This window comes from Rasamsonia emersonii (assembly GCF_000968595.1).
Source record: "Rasamsonia emersonii CBS 393.64 chromosome Unknown ctg1118621760646, whole genome shotgun sequence".
Lineage (NCBI taxonomy): Eukaryota > Fungi > Ascomycota > Eurotiomycetes > Eurotiales > Trichocomaceae > Rasamsonia > Rasamsonia emersonii.
This window is the reverse complement of record NW_013562840.1, coordinates 1-19,516: the sequence shown is the minus strand read 5'-3', so window position 1 is coordinate 19,516 and position 19,516 is coordinate 1. Positions and strand designations below refer to the sequence as shown.

General features: G+C 50.9%; 9 protein-coding genes across 9 annotated transcripts; 6 read left to right on the top strand and 3 right to left on the bottom strand.

Annotated features, from left to right (window-relative positions):
* Window positions 1-3,234, bottom strand: T310_8078 (Pitrilysin family metalloprotease (Cym1); the record flags this gene model as incomplete). The annotated part of the gene is made up of 2 exons (XM_013469146.1): window positions 1-2,797; window positions 2,822-3,234. Coding segments are annotated over 2 exons (3,210 nt in total), but the record flags the coding sequence as incomplete, so codon positions are not given.
* Window positions 3,235-3,952: 718 nt separating this feature from the next.
* Window positions 3,953-5,649, top strand: T310_8077 (uncharacterized protein; the record flags this gene model as incomplete). The annotated part of the gene is made up of 5 exons (XM_013469145.1): window positions 3,953-4,235; window positions 4,307-4,581; window positions 4,641-4,789; window positions 4,920-5,088; window positions 5,164-5,649. 5 exons carry the CDS (start codon window positions 3,953-3,955, stop codon window positions 5,647-5,649), a joined length of 1,362 nt encoding a protein of 453 aa, XP_013324599.1.
* A 675-nt stretch (window positions 5,650-6,324) lies between these two features.
* On the bottom strand, window positions 6,325-7,386 carry T310_8076 (Nitronate monooxygenase; the record flags this gene model as incomplete). Its single annotated transcript, XM_013469144.1, has 1 exon — window positions 6,325-7,386. The coding sequence occupies one exon, from the start codon at window positions 7,384-7,386 to the stop codon at window positions 6,325-6,327; it is 1,062 nt and encodes a 353-aa protein (XP_013324598.1).
* An 892-nt stretch (window positions 7,387-8,278) lies between these two features.
* On the top strand, window positions 8,279-10,252 carry T310_8075 (DNA-directed DNA polymerase; the record flags this gene model as incomplete). The annotated part of the gene is made up of 5 exons (XM_013469143.1): window positions 8,279-8,319; window positions 8,422-8,605; window positions 8,684-8,815; window positions 8,900-9,884; window positions 9,954-10,252. The coding sequence occupies 5 exons, from the start codon at window positions 8,279-8,281 to the stop codon at window positions 10,250-10,252; spliced, it is 1,641 nt and encodes a 546-aa protein (XP_013324597.1).
* A 471-nt stretch (window positions 10,253-10,723) lies between these two features.
* T310_8074 (N-acetyltransferase) lies at window positions 10,724-11,837 on the top strand (the record flags this gene model as incomplete). Its single annotated transcript, XM_013469142.1, has 3 exons — window positions 10,724-10,745; window positions 10,884-10,963; window positions 11,142-11,837. 3 exons carry the CDS (start codon window positions 10,724-10,726, stop codon window positions 11,835-11,837), a joined length of 798 nt encoding a protein of 265 aa, XP_013324596.1.
* A 1,451-nt stretch (window positions 11,838-13,288) lies between these two features.
* Window positions 13,289-13,835, top strand: T310_8073 (uncharacterized protein; the record flags this gene model as incomplete). The annotated part of the gene is made up of 5 exons (XM_013469141.1): window positions 13,289-13,324; window positions 13,373-13,385; window positions 13,444-13,527; window positions 13,584-13,634; window positions 13,678-13,835. 5 exons carry the CDS (start codon window positions 13,289-13,291, stop codon window positions 13,833-13,835), a joined length of 342 nt encoding a protein of 113 aa, XP_013324595.1.
* A 231-nt stretch (window positions 13,836-14,066) lies between these two features.
* Window positions 14,067-14,625, bottom strand: T310_8072 (Complex: NXT1 binds to RNA binding mRNA-export factor TAP; the record flags this gene model as incomplete). The annotated part of the gene is made up of 2 exons (XM_013469140.1): window positions 14,067-14,521; window positions 14,580-14,625. 2 exons carry the CDS (start codon window positions 14,623-14,625, stop codon window positions 14,067-14,069), a joined length of 501 nt encoding a protein of 166 aa, XP_013324594.1.
* Window positions 14,626-14,953: 328 nt separating this feature from the next.
* On the top strand, window positions 14,954-17,073 carry T310_8071 (Methionine--tRNA ligase; the record flags this gene model as incomplete). Its single annotated transcript, XM_013469139.1, has 8 exons — window positions 14,954-15,158; window positions 15,268-15,347; window positions 15,381-15,452; window positions 15,511-15,597; window positions 15,632-15,781; window positions 15,832-16,199; window positions 16,256-16,733; window positions 16,795-17,073. The coding sequence occupies 8 exons, from the start codon at window positions 14,954-14,956 to the stop codon at window positions 17,071-17,073; spliced, it is 1,719 nt and encodes a 572-aa protein (XP_013324593.1).
* A 396-nt stretch (window positions 17,074-17,469) lies between these two features.
* T310_8070 (L-serine dehydratase) lies at window positions 17,470-19,514 on the top strand (the record flags this gene model as incomplete). The annotated part of the gene is made up of 7 exons (XM_013469138.1): window positions 17,470-17,472; window positions 17,529-17,621; window positions 17,671-17,716; window positions 17,806-17,817; window positions 18,178-18,236; window positions 18,310-18,360; window positions 18,393-19,514. Coding segments are annotated over 7 exons (1,386 nt in total), but the record flags the coding sequence as incomplete, so codon positions are not given.
* Between the last annotated feature and the right edge of the window lie 2 nt (window positions 19,515-19,516).

The window sequence follows — 19,516 nt, the reverse complement described above, 5'->3', positions numbered from 1 at the left end:
GCAGGATACTTCGCCGCCCATATCCGCTGGGATCTCTTCTTGGGACTTCAATGACAGCTTTTTCATGTCCCACTCTCCCGAGTCAGCGAATTCTTTCTTCTCGCCAAGCACGCAGACCGCCTGTCGCGGCCCATCGACCAGGAACTTCTGGGCGACCTCGTTGACGTCCTTGGCAGTCACGTCAAGGACCTGTTCTCTCCAACGCTGGTCCATCTCATGTGTAACGCCGCTCATGAAATACTGCATCCCTTCCTCGTCGACACTGGTCGGCGCATCAAGTCCTTGGAAGATGCTCAGTTTTGCTTCTTCAAGTTCCTTTTCGCTCCAGGAGCGATCCCGCGCAAAGACTCCGCTGTTCTTAAACACATTGAGAGTGTTGAGCGGGTTGGGATCGCGGTAGCTGGAGAGGGTGAAGACACCCTTGATCGGCGCGTTGCTGGCACCGGCACCGTACGCACCGCCCTTTTCTCGAATTTCGGGGTGCAGGTACTTATGTGTCAGAAGCTGAGAGAGCACACTGAGCGGCGCACTGGACGGATCGACGAATGGGACTGTCTCCATCGCAAGTCCAGAGTAGTAGACCTTATATGGGAGATCATAGAGCACCATTCCGGATGCGCCGGTGGGTTGATCGTCTTTCGCCGTCTTGGGAATGGTGGGAGTTTGAGGGAGAGCAGAAAGCCATTTTTGCAAGGTGCTTTCGTTCTCAGCCGCGCTATTAGGCTCGCAGACCATACGCACCCGGAGTTTGTGTGACCTTGAGATAGCAAATGACTGGATCAGTCGAAGCTTCTGTAGAAGCTCGTCGAGTCGATCCGGCGAACTTTCGGCATCGCGAAGAAGATTAGCCGTTGCTTGTAATTGGGTCAACCCAGACTGCTGCTCTTGAACCCAGAACCTTCTTGACAACGTAGCTGCAGCAGCATTCGCAGCATAACGGTGACCAGACCCCGCAACAGCGTCCAAGGCCCCGTTCGTTGTGGAACGCAAGAGTTCTAGGAGCATTTTTGGTGCCGCCGCGCTTGTAAAGTCGGTTTCGGTGATGAGAGCGCGGATGATCTCAAGCATCGTAGGAACATTTTTGTCCAAGGCGTAACCAGAAAACTGCAGCCCTTCGCTGAATTTACCCAACTCCGTTGGAGATGAGACCAGGTAGGTGGATGTCGAGACTCCCCCGGTCTTCAATTTAATGAGGTCTTCCCATTGCTCCATGGTTCTGTTAGCAGTGCCTAGCCGCATAATACAGTCATTGAAGAGCGGAATCAATAAACGAAGCTCGTTCGGCAAGTCATCCAAGGCGTTTAGAGCTTGGAAGTAGGTAAGACCATTTGTTGGTGCTTCGCGCCAAACGACATCGACGTTGTCCACTTTGCCTTCTCGCACGGGTTTGCGCTCTTTCTCCCTGGAAATATCGCTGACATGAAGCGAAGGCAAGCAGCTGACATCCGCATGTTGAGCATTTTCCTGGATCTTGAGCAGCTCCAGCTCCTCCTTGTCAAGGTGGGCAACCGCATTCTCAACTGAGCCGAACTTGGCTGTTAGTTCCGCGAGTTTAGCATCCTTTCGGGCCTTTTCTTTCGCATCTAACTCTTCGTTGAACGTCGGTGACCCAACCATGGTGAAAGTCATGTAATTATCGTTGAGGAGGTACTTCTGCAACAGAGACTCGAGATAGCCACCTTGTGCGTATCTCCTTTTGAATTCGTCGATGACGTCATTCCACGCAAGTTCTTTCATAGGGTCATTGCCGTTGAACCAGGACGACAATGTCTTCTCCATGACTCCAATTCCAAAATTGGCAGTTTTATGTCTCAGAGCGAGCTCCAACTGATGGAGGTACCCCTGAACCTTGTCGTCGCTGAACCCATTCGAGAGACATTCGTGGAACACGTTTCGGATCGCCTCGTTAACCCTTGGCACATCCTCTTCCCTGACTCCATTCACACCGACAGAAAAGATGGGTTTCTTACTCGAAGTGTCCAGACCGGTGTTGGGTGTGAATGATGAGCCAAGCTCACTTTCAACTAGTGCCCGATACATAGGGGAGCCGTAGCCATCAAGGAGCAGCGACGAAAGTATCCCCGCGGAGAACGTCTCGACAACGTCGGCGGTGTCACCCATCAGCCAAGCAGTCGAAGTCTTGTATTGCCTGTCCTCACTGGTGAATGTGTCGATGGGGCCTGGTATGGTCACGTTGATAGGTCCGCGGCTGAGATCGAGCGGCAGCTTGACATCCTTGTCAGCTGTTCCCTTGTCAAAGCCGTTCAAAACACTTCCAATCTGTTCAAGATGATCGCTCAGCGGCATATCACCGTAGGTGAAGATCTTCGCGTTGCTAGGGTGATAATTTTTCCGCGAGAAGTCGACCAACTGCTTGTGCGTCAAATCCGTTATAAACTGGGGATCGCCGCCGGAGTTGTTGATCGCTGGGAAGATGTGCTCCTTGAACCGGATATAGTACAGGTAGTTCGCATCGGACATCTGACCCTTCATCTCATTGTAAACCACGCCCTTGAAGACAATGTCTTCGAGCTGTTTGCTAGCCTCCGGTGACCCTCCGCGTTCCTCCGCAGCCCTTGGGTTCTCAGGTCCTATTCTCCATCCCTCTTGTCTGAAGTCCTCCTCCTTCAGCAGCGGATGGAGCGTAGCATCGAGGTAGACGGACAGCAGATTCTTAAAATCTTGTCTGTTGGTGGTGGCGAACGGGTAGGTCGTATGGTCAGAGGAGGTAAACGCATTCATAAAATTAGAGAGCGATCGAGGCAGCATCTTGAAGAAGGGATCGCGGACAGGGTACCTATGGAACAAACGTTAGCCAAACCATGAGTTGCATGGGTTCACTGGAGGCGCTGACTTCTCGCTACCACATAATGTGGTATGTTCAAGGATGTGAGGTACTCCTGTCGCGTCCGGAGGATTCGTCTTGAAGCCGATGCTGAAGACATTGTTCTTGTCCTCTCTCGCCACATGGAGGTATTCTGCGTCCGTCTTGTCGTGTTTCAGGAGGACAGCGGAGAGATGCAGTTCGGGGACATGCTTTTTATCCCGAACCGTAAAGCCGTGGAGCTTCTCGCCAACGGCGGGAAAGTTCTTCAGATCCGTTACTGTCGATGCAGCTCGACGAGGCAATGCCAACCCCGACAGTCGAGAGCCTGGCGTCCGCAACGGCGCTTTGGCCGCTGGTTGTAGCAGAGACAGTCCATTTTTGCGCACGCCTAGCGACGCGCGCAACATGACGGGCGAGTTGCCACGAGAAAATCGGAGGAAGGAAGTAGATGGTTCGACTAGTCAGAGCTGCCAAGGTCCTCGCATGTCAAGCCTGCTTTATATAGGGTACCGTAACTCCGGAGCCTCGGACAGGAACGGACCACAGGCGGAGGTCGCACGGTGGCGGCAAAGACGAAACACGCCCAATTGAGTCAGCACGCGACAAGCCCTGCTTCCAATAGGATTCTGGACGGGCGTCCTCGACAACAGTAGGGCTGCTAGCGAGCTGTCAGAAGCGCAATTCCTGCGGAGAGCCGGAGGTCGCGTAACGACGATCTGGCTGCGTGCCGCGGCCGCCGAGACGAGCAGCGAGAATTTCGCACTAGACTCGGATTGGCCAAGTGTGCATCCCCCTCTTACGACTGGCTTCGTGTCTCCGGCAAGATCCTCGAGCCTCTCGTCATTCTGCTCGAGACTGCCTCTGCCAGGCACCGAGTTCTGCGGCCGCCTACGAACACCGCTGTCTGTCCTGGTCTCTTCTGCTTTTGCCGGATATTTCCGTGCGTGGCTGTCAATCGTTAGCAATCTCCGGGCATCTGAAAAATTCACCAGTGTCTTCGCCGACGCGAGTGCCGGTCTTCTGCGCTACATCACGCAGAAATCTTTACCAGCCGTAGCTGGAGAGGACTGTCGGAAATAGTCTAGTCGACTGCCTGACCGCAACTGAGTCAGTTGCGGTCCAGGCATGGCTGTTGCTGTCTCCTACGCTCCTCGGATTACTAGCGATCCTTTCGTTTTATCGGCCAGGAACGATCACGCGAACACTACCCAGACCTCGTCAGCCACCCCACGACCATTCGTCCAGTATAATTGTGCGCCATTAGCCATGTCATCCGCCGCAATGTCGAAAAAGGCCAAGGGGAAGAAGGTCGCAAATGACCCCAATGAGACGTCGAAGCTGTTGGCAGCTAAGATCTCTCAGCTGGAGCAAGATGCCGCGGGAGAGAAGGATCAAGAAGCCGAGATCGGTGCGTAACTCATACTATGTGTTCCTCTGCCACCTAGATGCCGGTCCGTGCCCTAACGAGGTTTGTTACAGAACGCGAGGTGAAGAAGGCGACGCGGGATCTCAACCAGCTGCTGAGCAATATCGAATCGCCAATGACTCGACTGGAGACGGTGCATAAGAAGTATACGGAGCTGTTGGCGGACATGAAAAAGCTGGACCGCGACTATGCGAAAAGCAAGAAACGAGCGGATCAATTGCAGAAAGACCAAGACAAGGGCAAGTCGGAGTTGAACAAAACAGCTACCATGAAGGACAAGCTCGAGAAGCTGTGCAGAGAGCTCACCAAGGAGAACAAGAAAGTGAAAGTGGGTTGACTCACGGCTGCGATTGGAACGATGTGACGCTGATTGGCATGCGTCTGCAGGATGAGAATAAGAGGCTCGAGGAGAATGAGAGAAAGGCGCGCATGATCGTTAACGAACGTCTTGACTCGCTTCTGTACGATATCCAGGATGTGATGAACTCCAAGGGCAACCCGAAGAACGAGAAGATGGATATCGACATGGAAGAGGCGTGAGTGCTGCTACGTTTCTGGATTCATGCCGCGACTCTAACTCGAGGTTCTAGGCTTCGCGCAAAGATCAAGACCATTGGCGAGAAGTTTGAATTGCGCGAATCGCACTACAAGGGGCGTTTTGCGCAGTAAGGATGCCGAAATCCAGAGCCTGACTGCCAAGTACGAGGAGCAGCGCCGCGCTGCGGAGAATGAGGCTGCTCGATGTCGTGCTCTCAGCTCGCAGGTGTCGACCTTCTCACATACCGAGGCCGAGCTTCGCAGCCAGCTCAATATCTATGTTGAGAAGTTCAAACAGGTAGGCGCAACTGTCGAAACTATCTGGAGCCCGTTTCTGAGGCACGTCATAGGTCGAAGATACACTCAACAATAGCAACGAGCTCTTCCTTACATTCCGCAAGGAGATGGAGGAAATGTCAAAGAAGACCAAACGGCTGGAGAAGGAGAACCTGACCCTGACGCGCAAACACGACCAAACCAACCGAAACATTCTGGAGATGGCCGAAGAGCGGACCCGGAACCAGGAAGAGCTGGAGAAGTGGCGCAAGAAGAGCAACCATCTGGAGGCGCTATGTCGTCGGATGCAAGAACAGGGCCGGGCCAGGGGATTACGGGAGAGTTGGATGGAGATGATGAAGGCACAGAGAGTGAGTATGATGAGGACTATGAGGATGAAGATGATGAGGTGATCAGTGACGAGGAGGAATATGAGCTCAACAGTGGACATCATGAAGCCGTCCGTGAGCACGGATCCGAACAGCAGCAACCCGAGAAGCCCGTGTATGGGCCGCCGCCGCCGCCTGCCCTCGCGGAAGCACGCACCAACGGTAACAAAGCCGTGGTCAACGGGTGTTCGTAACGGCTGTTCCCTCGTTGTCGCTGTGTTGGAGACAGAAATCCGGATCAGCAAGGCGATTGACTCGACGCGATCAAATGTGCTAAATATGGTTGACTGATACCTATCTGTTGTCCGTTGTCTTTGTTTGCCCAGCCGTCTGTCTGCTCTACCTTACTTACCTAGGTAAGGTAGACCATAGGTGGTCAGTCTGGCTTACGGTACTGTACTCTGTTGCATTGTGTGACTGGTGTCATGATCCTATTGTCAATTGCCTGTCTCTAGTCTGATCCCAATGAAAGAGAAAGAGAAAGGGGGGTGGGAGGGAGATTCGAAGTGGCTGTTTGATTGATTGACTGATTGACTGACTTATCGATGGAAGCAGCAGATAAATGAAGTTCCACAATACAATCAATCCAAGTCATTGCTGCCAATTCCGTTCCGTAGAGAGATGTCTCAGCCTCTTTATATGCTTGCTTCCCTGTCTTTCTCTCACACACTCTCTTTTCTCCGTGTCTCCATTAGGGACTCTGCTTGCTTGCTTTTAGCTGTCGAAAACATATCGTGCGTTTCTTCTTTTGCCTTCTTTTTTTACAGTCATTGATTCGATACGACTGGTGATATGTGTACATGTGTAACAACTTGGCAGTCACATTCGAAATTCCTCATTAGTCGTAGTAAGTATGTGCTAGGAGTCAGTTAGAGCTTGCTGGCAGTGGTAGTGGCGCCGCCTTTGTTGTTGATATATGTATGACCCAGCTTCAGCATCTCGACCGCTTCCTTCACCATGTCCTCGACAATCGTCCGCGCGGGCTTGATGTCTTTAATGATGGCAGAGACACTGCCCATCAGGAAGGGCATGTCGACGTCCTCCTTGCCCTCGTCGATGTCGTGCATCATCGGGACGATGCCCTGCTGCGTCAACCGCGCGATCTCCTCCGGCCGCTCCTCCCATTTCTTGATGTACTCGTTGGGCAGCACCCGCAGCGGTCGTCCCGACACCACAAGCGTCCGGATCGTGTCCCCGAATCCTGCGGAGACTACTGCTTTCTTGTGCTGCTGGCTTGCGCCGCTCTCCTCCGATGCGACGAAGCGAGTGCCCACCCACACGCCGGACGCTCCCAGCATCAGCGACGCAGCCAGGCTTCGACCATCGCTGACGCCGCCGGCGGCAACCACCAGAGGCGTCTTCCCCGTCATAGGGCTTTTGTAATTCTTGACCACGTCCACGACAGCCGGGATGAGGACGGAGAAAGGGATGTCTCCGGTATGGCCACCGCCTTCACCCCCCTGGGCACATATAATGTCCACGCCGAGTTTGAGCGCCTTCTCTGCGTGCTTGGGCGCGCCGACCATGTTCATCACCAAGATCCCGGCCTCGTGAAGGCGCTTGATGGTGCGCTCGGGCGGCACGCCGACGGCGCAGATGAACAGCTTCGCGCCGTGCGAGATCACCACTTCGATCAGCTCGTCCAGCTGGCCGTGCGTGTAGTCATGGTTCGTCTTGCGGGCGCTTCCGCCGACCTGCGGCAGGGCCAGATCCACGCCGAATGGGAGGTTGGGGTCGCGCAGGAGGGACTTGAGTTCGGTGAGCATCTCGGAGAGCTGCGCTGGCGTGTAGCCCAGACCGCCAACGCTGCCCAGGCCGCCTGCATTGGAGACGGCAGCAGCCAGCGGTGCGCCAGAGGCCTTGGCCATTCCGGCCAAGAGGATAGGGTGTTGGATTCCGAGAAGTGAGCATAGCGGGGTGTGCAGAGACATGGTTGAGGAAGACCGGAAACGGTCAGCGGGCTCAGCGGTCTTCAAAGCAGCTTATTCTTAGTCCTAGTAGTGAGATTAATTGGTCAATTGAGTTTGTAGACACTAATAGATTCAACAATGGCAGATACGCGCGTTAGCCTTGTAACTGTTCTGGTAAAAAAAAGAGAGAAGATAATTCAATCGACAAGTAGCAGGCTCATTTCATCATCACCAATAGACTATCGTTGAAGACAGAAGCCCTCCAGAAAATTGATTCAATAATATATCGATCGTTCTGAGAGACGCGGAGGTGGAGGAATACGGAGTATGCGGGGATAGAGCAAGCTATCGGAGCCGAACCGAGGCATCCTTGCCTACCTAGGTTAGAGGTCAGTTCCTGCATTTGACAGACTGATCCAGCTCTGTATATTGGCAAATTGGCAAATGTTGTCCTCTTTATTTGCTTATTTGTTTAGCAAAGATCATCGGCTGTCTTGATGGATGGATTTTCAATTCTCTTTCTTTGTCTGAAACGCTCGAGGGTCTTGCTAAGGGCAGCACGTCTCGTATCAGACTGTTGTCACATATTCAGCGATACCGTCAAGATTCCAGAAATAGAGTAATCTGAATTGAACAGACGTTGCAGTTTCGATCCAAGGATCAATATGGTAGATAAGAAGATTCTCTCAATGGTGGATCTGTTGTAGGTCGGATCGAGCTTGTCCCAAGGCGGTAACATATTACTTCCGCGAACGCCAAAAAACGCGTGATGCGCGTCACTCAATTCTCCGCAGGGACATCTGCATCACCACAATTCAATGATCAAGGTCTGCTGCTTGACTTGGAGCTTCGCATAGAATTTCTTTTTTATTTCACAATTGACGTTGATGAATGAAATAATCATATCGACAGCATGACCGACAATTCAGAAAGTCGATTCCTCAAACCGCCAAGGTAGGTCGAACCCCGCTCGCACGACGCTGTGGTATAGAACTATTCAGATTTGCGGACCCTCTATATTCTCTTTTGATGTTACTGATGAGATTTAATTTTTAGCGACACGGAATACCCCCCTCAATACCGCGCCGCATCCTTCTACAGCCCTCTTCACACCTTCCAGCTACCAAGGGCGGATAACCGGCATTACCAACAACAATATGGCGACATGTACTTCTTGCGTCTCGCGAGGTTGAAACCGGCAGCAGAACAGGTTGCAAAAGAGGCGTGGGATGGTTTCAGTGTAAGAATCCCTGGGGATGGTACATATCAGTTGTCATCTGGGGAGAGTACGATTCGTGGACGACTGACGATGAGTTAGATCGCAGGGGAACATGCCCGTCGGGTGGAGAGAGTGCTGGATGTGCGACAAGGAGAGCTCTGCTGGGTTGTGGGGACTGTATACATGGATCTGCCGCTGAAGCCGAATATCCTGGATGATGTGGTCAAAGATGTGTGTTACCCTATACCCTGTTCCTTTTCCTTTTTTTTCCCCATTATTTTTCGGTCGTTTAGACTATAAGCTGACAGAATTCAGCACTTTACTGCCGCTCCACCCCCTCGTCGTACCTATGTCGATCCGTCAAATCCGTCGTTAACGCAGATAATGTTGGAAGACGAATCGGGTCGTCTTCGGTTGACGGGAAATGTGCTACGAACAACACATTTAGTGACCGGTGTGATTATTGCTGTTCTGGGAACAGAAAATTCAAACGGCGACTTTGAAGTCATCGACATCAAAGTCCCTGACTTTCCTCCCCAGCCTCGACGATGGGAGAGGGCCGCCAGTGATAATGTAGACAGCAAACTGGAGCAGCCTGACGAGAAGAAAAGGAAAGGCTCGACAAAGATAGCTTTTGTTAGTGGTCTGGGCATCACTGGAACTTCGAGCGATACTCTGGCCCTGGAGCTCTTGACGGATTATCTGCTTGGGTACACCGGGCCTTCTGAGGAAGATGAGCCTTGCGCGTCAAGGATCAGCCGGCTCATTATTGCTGGAAATTCGCTGGGCGACGCAGAAACCGCTAATGCAGCAAATGCTGACAGTGCCACTGACGGCAAAAAGAAGCCGGCTCCGAAGAAGTACGGCTATGATGCATCCGCTTACAATCCTTCTCCAATTACACAACTCGATTCTTTTCTCACAGAGATTCTTCCCAGCATACCCGTGACACTTATGCCGGGCGAGACGGACCCGGCCAATTTCTCCCTTCCTCAGCAAGGAATTCATCGAGCAATGCTACCCAGGGCCAGGGCATACTGCTCGGATAGTCGGCCTGGAGATGAAAATGCGGAGCCTGGTTGGTTCGACAGTGTCACCAACCCATGGGAAGGTTATGTGGAAGGATGGCGTCTGTGGGGTTGCAGTGGCCAGAATGTCGACGATGTTCTTCGTTACTTGGACTTTGCCGATGAGGATGGAAATGTTGAATCGGATAGAGACGATGGGGATACTCGACTGAGGATTATGGAAGCGATGCTGAGGTGGAGATGTGCAGTTCCGACTGCACCTGACACGCTATGTAAGACCTCCCCTCTTCTCTTACGTACTCATTCTCTTTCTTGTATGAAATAGCGCTAACGAACAATAGGGTGCTATCCCTTCCAAACCCACGATCCGTTCATTCTGCAAGCCTGTCCACATATATTTTTCATTGGCAACCAGCCTCAATTTAAAACCACAGTGGTAGAAGGTGAATCCACCTTCCGTCTCAACGGCACGGACGCAGACATGCCCGACGCCGCAGACGACAGTCTTACCCCTCGAGTCCGTCTTCTCGCGATCCCCAAGTTCCATGAGACGGGGGAGCTGATCCTCGTCGACACGGACACGCTAGAGGTGGAAGTAGTGAAGTTTGATGTATTCTCAGGGCAGGAAGAGAAGAAGTAATATATGTACGATACCAGCGCATGTTACGTACGACTGATGATATAGACCGGCTGGACCTATTGCTAGGTAGTGTTTGTTTATCAGCATCGTTGAGTCAGTTTGTAATACTAACTCTGTCTACGTATATTCCCTTGATAATTAATTAACTTTTCGGTTTATTTAACTTTCTTCGGACTTAGATATGTGATTATGCAGTGTTGAATTGGTGAAATATAGATAAACGTTGCGAGTGGCGCCAATTGAAGGCATACATGATTGGTCGGCAGGAGAACGGACAAAATGAACAGCAACTAAAAAAAATATCAAGTACAGTATCCAATGCAATTCCGCTCACATCTTCCCTGTCCAGACGATATTCGAAAGAACGTGCCTGAATTGGATGACTTAATCAGCAGGCAAGATCTGACAGCTGCTTAAGCTTAGAGTCAGCGTGTTAGCAAAGCGGCGGGCAAGGGAAAAAAAAGGAAGAAAATGCTCCTCAACGCCAATACCGGTATGTTCCAATAACCAACCATAAAAAAAAATCCCATACATTTAGAAGAAATATAAATAATAAAACGAAATAGTTGATTAATAGTAACTACCTTCAATGAGAATTCCTGACTGATACGATTGTTTGTTTTTTTGCCAGCAATCTCCACATCCAGAGTCCTCTTGGTGCCATACTCCAAATGGCACGTGTCGAAATATCATGAGTGGATGAAGGATGAGGTATGTTCATATATTATACATCCGGACATAAACACATATATGCATATGTAATAGCTATTTGTAATTTCAATTCTGTTATAATGTATCTTGTTCTTTCTTCCCGATCTCAACGGGCTCATTTTATTTTCATGCATATTGCTCTACATAAGATGGATTTTTCCTTAACTGTGATGGATAGGAAATCCAACAAGCGACAGCTTCAGAGCCCCTGACGCTAGAAGAGGAATATGCCATGCAGCAGAGCTGGCGGACTGATGGCGACAAGCTCACTTTTATTGTCTGCTTACCACTGCGGAGAGACGACAATGTCAATAATAATGACAGCAGTCGTGGCGAAGATGTACAGCAGCAACAAGATTTGAATTCTACCACGACTACGACAATCACAGAGCAAGACGACGCCCCTGATCGAATGCTGGGGGACGTCAACCTCTTCCTACGCTTCGACGAGGACGACGACAACAACGACAAGATCATCGGCGAGATCGAGCTCATGATCGCCGAAAAGCAGAACCAGCGACGAGGATTCGGCCGAGCCGCTCTGCTATCTTTCCTGCGGTACATCATCGATCACGAATCTGACATTGTCGATGAATTCCTCTCCCAACAAGAATGCAAAGAAGGAGAAGAACGGACCGCTTCTTCGAAGAAAAAGCTGTCCTGCCTCAGCGTCAAAATCGGCCAATCCAACGCCCGGAGTCTGGCGCTGTTCGAGAGCCTCTCGTTCCGGAAAGTCTCCGACGAGCCGAATTATTTCGGTGAGTTTGAGCTGCGGAGGAGTCGGGCGGATCTGGATCAGCAAGACGTTCGGGAGATGTTGAGCAGGTTTGGGGTTGATGCGTATGTGGAGTTGGGTTATTATGATAGAAAGTAGGATGGTTCGTCGTCGCAATTATTGTTATCATTATCCGGATGTAAATACTGAATATACCTGGTTGGGGTTTTTTCGATTTGATGGCGCTGTCATGTTCACGCATACTTAAGTATACATCAAGTGATTGACGCAGTTACAAACGAGTTTTCAAAGGAGATAGTTGTATTTTCAACTGTTTTTGAATTGGTATTCAGACTCCAAGACGTCCCAGCCGGAACATCCTGAAGGAAAATTATATCGTACGTAAGGGAAAGGTCCGTCCATCATGCATTTGATAGAGCAATCACCATATGAAAACAGACGTAGGAACATTGCATGCATGCCTGCAGCAGCTCTCAAGCTGGAGCAATGCCAGTTCCCTTTCCCCTGGGAAGTCTATGTCTTTTTTTGTTGATTTCTTTTGATTAATTGATCATCGCATTATGTACCTGACCTCGTCAACCGTCGTTCGCTTCCATTCGCCTGCCTCGACAGTCCAGTCCAGTCTATCCACCACTACGCAGATAACTTAGATAGACTTCTTCTTGTTGGTGGCGCCCTTGGAGACATCGACAATCTTGAGAGCTGTTGGCAGCACCACAGTCAGTCCATGTTCGTCCTCAATGGCCCCAACCGTCTGCCAGCGAAACCAAACTCAATTCAATGGATGAACGCACCAGGAGGCAAGCTCTGCTTCAGCTTCTCGGCCTTGTCGGCATCCTTCAGGACGAGGGTGTACAGGTAGCGGTGGCAGCGGACCTTGAACTTGGTCGTGTTGGTCTTGCGGTTGCGCTTGATCCGGGCGGCTGTGAAAGAAGAAAGAGATATTAGCAATCGCGGCCAGAATAGACAATAATTTTCGTATGAATAGCATCATCTCATAGGGCATATCTAATAAATTAAGAGGCCATGCAGAATGGTGCCCAAAGAGAATGAATGCAAATGTCAATTGAGGTCGAACATACAGGAAGCGTCCTTCCGCCGGCAGATCTCAATGAACTGCTTGATGTCAGAGACTTCGGTAGGCATGGTGGGCGGTCGTAAGACGGGACTGTATAGAAACAGACAGACAGACAGGTGACGGACGAAGTGAAGAAGCCTGGATGTAGCTCTTGTCTCTCCTTGCACGGTACAGCAGCCGGGCCTGGAATCGATCGATGTGTGGGATGCGGAATTAGGGTTTAGCGAGTCCGGAAACCCTTAGCGTGTGGCGGTGCTGGCGGTTGTGCTTGTGGCTGGTGTAAAACTAACAATGTGTATGTGTGGCGGTGCTACTAGGCAGCCGTGCGGGGAGCTGGAGATTGCTGTATTAATCTAGATAGATGTGTAATAGGGGAAGGACATGTGTCTTTCCTAGAATGCTATCTCTAAACTTACTTAAACCTATTCTTCTGATCCACCTGTCGCTGTATCCGTAACGCTAGAAGTATACCAAATTGATTCTTAGTACCTAGCAGTACCTCGCTTTCAGGATGCCTACTCCACTGGACAGGATGTTGAATTCCAAGGTGAGCTTGGATTAGGATCGCACAGCATTGTAACTAACAGATTTCTAGAATCTCCTGCTTGGTACATGACTGTTTTATGACACTGAGTAAATTTCCATATGTATATTGACAAGCAACAGGATTCGCCGGAATCGTCACTGCCGTCGCCGCCTGGGGAATCTGGGGCGGTGACATATTTCCTGCAGAGGGCGATCCAAGAGGAAGTATGTACATGCATGTCATTATTCTTATTTGCATAGCAATGCTCACGTTCGGATAGACCCTGACGATTGGACCATCGAGGAGTTGAGAAGATGGCTGCGGACTGTGGGTTTGTTATACCATATGTCGAGAAAGCTGCTGACTGTGCCCAGAGAGGGCTTCTGCCGGACGACGGTGCATCGCGGGAGGACCTGCTGGAGCGGGTCAAAGCAAATATGCGTCCGCGATCATCAAGTTCGTAACCGATTCATCGAAAAGGCGAAGTGTTCTCAGGCGTATGACGATATGGCGGACGGTTTTCGGTCCTTGAGGATGAAGAAATCACCCCTAAGTATTCGGACGGTAGCGACATGGTGGCCTTAAACCCACTCCTTCTCTCGCTGGCACTCTTCCTACTCCACCAGATTGTAATAGTATTTTTTTCTGTGGCCACGACAGGCCACCATGACCCAAATTCAGACTGTAAATGATTCGAGATGGGCGATGGAAATGTGCTCTTCGACGTGTCTCCCGCTTGCCTCCTATCCAAAAACTTCGCGTTTCAGACGACAAGTCGGAAGTTCTGACTTTGGATCAACCACTCCTTTTTGCCCTTGCCCTTTGCGCCACCCCCCGTTGAGCTCGCGGCAGGGTTGGGGACCAGGACAAACGTCTCGCTGAATCCGCGCTGGGGGGCATCCCTTGACTCGCCAAACTGCACGTATCCACTGACCGTCACCAGTAAAGACATGTCCTTCACGGTCGTCTGAGCCGGGGTTTTGACGCCCGTAGCGGTGGGGGTGGGATAATGGCTGTTGATGACCTGGCAATCGAAGGACTGTACTTCAAAACGGGTAGGCGGCAGTTGATTCACAAAAATATCCTGAACTGCCGCCCCGTCAGCGACTACATTCCCGTTGAAGAGAATCGTGGATGGCATCTGGCTGTAAAATGTCGCTATCGTTCCCCGGTTGGATTGGAGGGCGGAGTAAAAGGACTGGACGAAATCCGTGGCGCCTGCCGCGCAATTTAGACAGAGATCAAAAATACGTTGAGCTAAATTTTCTGAACGTACCATCTGTTGAGACTTTTGTGACCGTGTCCGCGCTCGGAGTAGACATATCTCTATTATGTTCTTGCGTGCGCGCTGCTCGGAGGGGTAAGAGCAAGTATTGATGTTGGATAAACGGTAGGAAAGTTGGAGATTATTCCAGGAATCCGAGTTTCAAAAAATCAAAAAAATAAATCTCAGTCTGTTTCAAAGGAAATAACACGTCGTTCGGCTCTGCCAGGACCAATATGTGGTGGAGGAAGAATTGATTGACAGCCTGGTAGGCAGCGGAAATGTTTGAAAAGTGTAGGGAGCTTGGACCACCGGAGGTGACGAGGGACTCCGCAAAAAGTATCCGTCAGATGCTGCTGCTTGGCATCTCTCCTCGACAACCCCCAATGGAGACGGCAAAGTGCCGATTGCGCGCCCTCTCTTGGGCGTCGAAATATCTGCCGGCGAGATCGCCTTCTTGGAATTGCTCGTCCCGCGGGTATACACGCCATGTCTCGAGCATTCGGCATCGGAGATTTGCGACTGCGGCCGCCCCGGAGGGCGCCAGAAAGCCCTATTATGTTACGACTCCCATTTTTTATGTGAATGCAGGTGAGTTAAGCTTGGCGATAGCCCTGCAGACTGCATGCTGACTTGAGTAGCACCTCATGTGGGACACCTGTATTCAATGGTCATCGGGGATACCCTGAAACGATGGCAGGTGCTGCTCGGCAAGGAGGACGCCCAATTCCTCACAGGCACCGACGAACATGGGATGAAGGTTCTGTTTCACGCCTTCAGGTTTGGAGGGCTTGATATCTGACGATAAGACAGATACAACGAGCTGCACAGGCAGCGGGGATGGACACACAGGCGTTTTGCGATATGAATTGCAAGACATTTGAGGTTGGTATCTATTCAAGCCCCTGCCTGCAACTGGCGTTTCTAACCCGATTTCCTGTAGGCTCTGGTAAAGGCGGCCAACCTGAACCATGACCACTTCATACGAACCACCGATGCGGCTCACAAAGATGCGGTGCGGTATTTTTGGGTACGTGACGCACGACCTGGGTAGTGATCAATAGGCTAAGGGTTTTTTGAAGGAAATGCTTCAACATCGGGGATACATATACACATCGAAGCATGAAGGGTGGTACTCGGTCAGCGACGAGACGTTCTTCCCTCAGTCTTCGGTGCAATCCGCTTTGGACCCGGCCACTGGCAGGAAGGTCATGGTAGGTACATCTCATCTTAATGGTTCTTAATGCAGTCTAACTCTCCTCAGGTTTCTGTGGAGACGGGCAAAGAAGTTGAATGGTCGTCAGAAACAAACTATCATTTCCGTTTGTCGGCATTTCAAGACCGACTGCTCCAATTCTACAAGGAAAACGAGTCGTTTGTAAGACCCGCAAGTTATATGACAGAACTTATCAAGTCTGTGTCTTCTGGACTGCAAGATCTTTCCATCTCGAGACCGGCGGAACGCCTGAACTGGGGTATCCGCGTCCCTGGTGACGACACGCAGACCATCTACGTGTGGTTAGATGCTCTGATCAACTACCTGACGAAAGCCGGATATCCTTTCCCGCCGGGCCAGGAACATAAACTTGGATGGCCGGCAGATGTTCATGTTATAGGAAAGGATATCGTCCGGTAAGTACTCCAGTTGATACTCTTGTTCTGCTCCTGCGGAATCGCTGACTTGCCAGCTTCCATTGCATCTACTGGCCGGCCTTCCTGATGGCGCTTGACCTTCCACTTCCCCGGAATATCCTTATCCACGGGCATTGGACGATGAACAAAGAGAAAATGTCCAAATCAACCGGCAATGTTGTCAATCCATTTTTTGCGATCGACCGCTTTGGTGTTGACACGATGCGCTTCTTCCTCACGTATCAAGGACCGCTTGGCGATGACTCCGACTACGACAACGAATTCATCATCCGCGACTACAAGAAACTGCTCCAATGGGGACTTGGGAACCTATCGCATCGCATCATGGGAGTTGCAAAATGGGACTTGCGCCCGTACATCGAGGCAGCGGCGTCTGGCAACCTTCCGAACGCCTCCGACCTTGATAGTGCGCATCAAGCGTTCATCGAGACCGCTCCTCAGAGGGTTGCGGATCATATGGACAACTTGAACCCGAGAGCTGCTCTCCGAGAGATTATGGGAATAATCGAGAAGGTCTGTGCGGATCAATAATGCTGTTATAACGCGTACGCGCTGCTAACGGGGAAACCAATAGACGCAAAAGTATTTCCATCAGGCAGAGCCGTGGAAGGACCGCGACCAGGCCCACCGCATCATCTACAACGTATGCGAATCTCTAAGGATGGCTGGGATCCTGCTGCAGCCATTCATGCCGGAGAAATCCGCGGAGCTTCTAGACCTTCTGCGGGTAGACGCGGCGGACCGCTCGAAGCGGAGGTTCTCGGCGGCGTCCTACGGGGCCGATCTCGAATACGGCAAGGATGTCGAGAAGACCAAGAAGATTCTTTTCCCTCCCCTCATCGTTGAGGATTAAAAACACTCCAAGATGCGGGGATATAATGAGGAGAGACATCTCCGAAACCTACGACAACAACTCTAATCTGCTCAAACTGACGCATTGCGCATCCCAGTGGGATGCATGAAATGGGGAGCATGAGGAAGCCTCTATCTACACGTGGTCCGCATATCCAGGTTGATCCGGTTCATTGGTAGATGCCCTCTCTTGTCCCTATCTCTCTCTGGTTAGAGAATTGCCAGAGCACAATTACCATTCCCCTGCTGACGTAAGCACGCATGTATGTAAGACCGTACATGCATGCATTCATGCACTACTTCCTGTACCATAATACTGTACTATAACTCTAACTGTACATGGATAGGATAAGGATTAGGTAGGACAGGACAGGACACATGAAATGAAACAAACCAGATGGTTGGTTATCCGTCGGCGATATCAGGAAGTATCTATTACTATATATTACTGTGTAGCACGGCACGGACGGGAAAGTCGGTATCAGCTTTCCCGCGGGCAACGAGGCCTCTGCCCTACCTTTTCCCCGGAAAGCTGTATCGTATCGTAAAGTAAGCCTTTCTGATATGATGTAACATGCTGGTAAAAGAAACTAGGTAGGTACTAAATAAGCTATCTATATACATGTACTCGACCAGGCAGGCAGGTAAGGCAGCCACACCTAGGTATTCTGCTGATAAATGATAATGTAATAATTGTAATATATGTATTCTACACCTGCCTGTTTCATTATAGATGTAACAAATAGTGAGTATAAGTAAATAAATATGTAAGCAAGTCAGTCAGTCAGCAGTCATTTACTTACTTACATTGTTCTCGTCCTCGTTCTCATTCTTGTTCTTTCTATTCTACTGCTTGCTTGCTTGCTTACTTACTTTAAGTCCTTATCTTTTAATCTTTACTATCCTATCGTATATCATGGTTAATAACTAATTCTTCCAATCTATGTCTACTTCATCAATCTGACTTGATACAAGCTACAATATCATATCGTATCAGATTGTTGATTAATTCATCAATCCTATCGCCATGGGAAGCTACTGCGAACCTCACTGCTCCTCCCCCTCCGTGGAGGAGCAAGAAAAGAAGATGTTTAAGAAGAAACAGCTGCCATGGATAGAGACGCCTCTAGTGGAGTCGGCTGTGTTGTCGAGGGCAGCGGGATGGTGAGTCCATTATCACGTATCATCTTGATTTCTTCTTTTTTTTTTAACTAATCCTGTTGTCTGTTAACAGCAGAATATTTCTGAAACTGGAGAATCTTCAACCAGGAGGGTCGTTCAAGTCCCGGTAAGTAGTATTTCTCATATGACTAGCACTAGTTTTGTACGTCTGACAGACTGACACCCTCTTCTTTGTCGACTAGTGCAATGGGCAATCTCATCCTTCACCACATCTCCAATCCCGCCAACGCAGGCCGCAAGCTCCATTTCTACGCTTCTTCCGGAGGAAATGCCGGGTTGGCAGCCGTCTGCGCCGCGCGCTCGCTGTCGTACCCCTGCACCGTCGTCTTACCCACCTCGACGTCGCCGCTCATGGTGCAGAAGCTTCGTGCCGCTGGCGCCACCGAAGTCATCCAGCATGGCGAGACGATTGCCGCTGCGGGCGAGTACATGAAGAATGTCGTAATGAAGGAGGAGAAGCACGGTCCGGGAAGTGACGATGACGTCGTGAAGATCGCGTTGCATCCGTTTGACCACGAGGCCATCTGGGAAGGGAACAGTACCATTGTCGATGAGCTGGCATATCAGCTTCCCCCAGCGGATGATGAAGGTGACGCAAGGGCACTTCCGGTAGATGCTGTGATATGCAGTGTCGGGGGAGGTGGCTTGATGAACGGCTTGGTGAGGGGCATCGAACGACATAGACAGCGGCGAGGAGACAAGCAGCAAAAAGACATCCACATTCTCGCGGCCGAGACGGAGGGCACGGCATCCCTCGCTCTGGCCATGTCTCGCAAAGCTCTCGTTTCCCTGCCCAAGATCACCTCCCTGGCGACGTCGCTGGGTTGCGTCCGCGTCTCGGCCCAGACGCTGGAGTATGCCCTGTCACCGCCACCCGGACTCGCCATCCACAGCGTCGTCCTATCCGACGCTGACGCTGCAAGAGGCGTTCTGCGGCTGGTGGACGACGAGCGGCTTCTCGTGGAGCTAGCTTGTGGCGTATGCGTCGAGACTGCGGTTGGAGTTGTCGACGAGAAACCACGCGGGACAAAGAGAAGGAAGAGAAGTTCGGCAGGAGACGAGGGCTACGGCGACGACCGGGATGACGATGCACGGAGCAGCCGGAGCAGCAGAAATGGCTCCTCTACAGCCGATGGGCCGTCATCAGCAGCATCATTTGCCGACAGCGCCGTGGGCTCAGACGAGGAAACAGAGATGATACCGCCCCGGCAGCTCACCCGGTTAAAACAGCTTGTTCCTGACTTGACCCCCGAAAGCAGGGT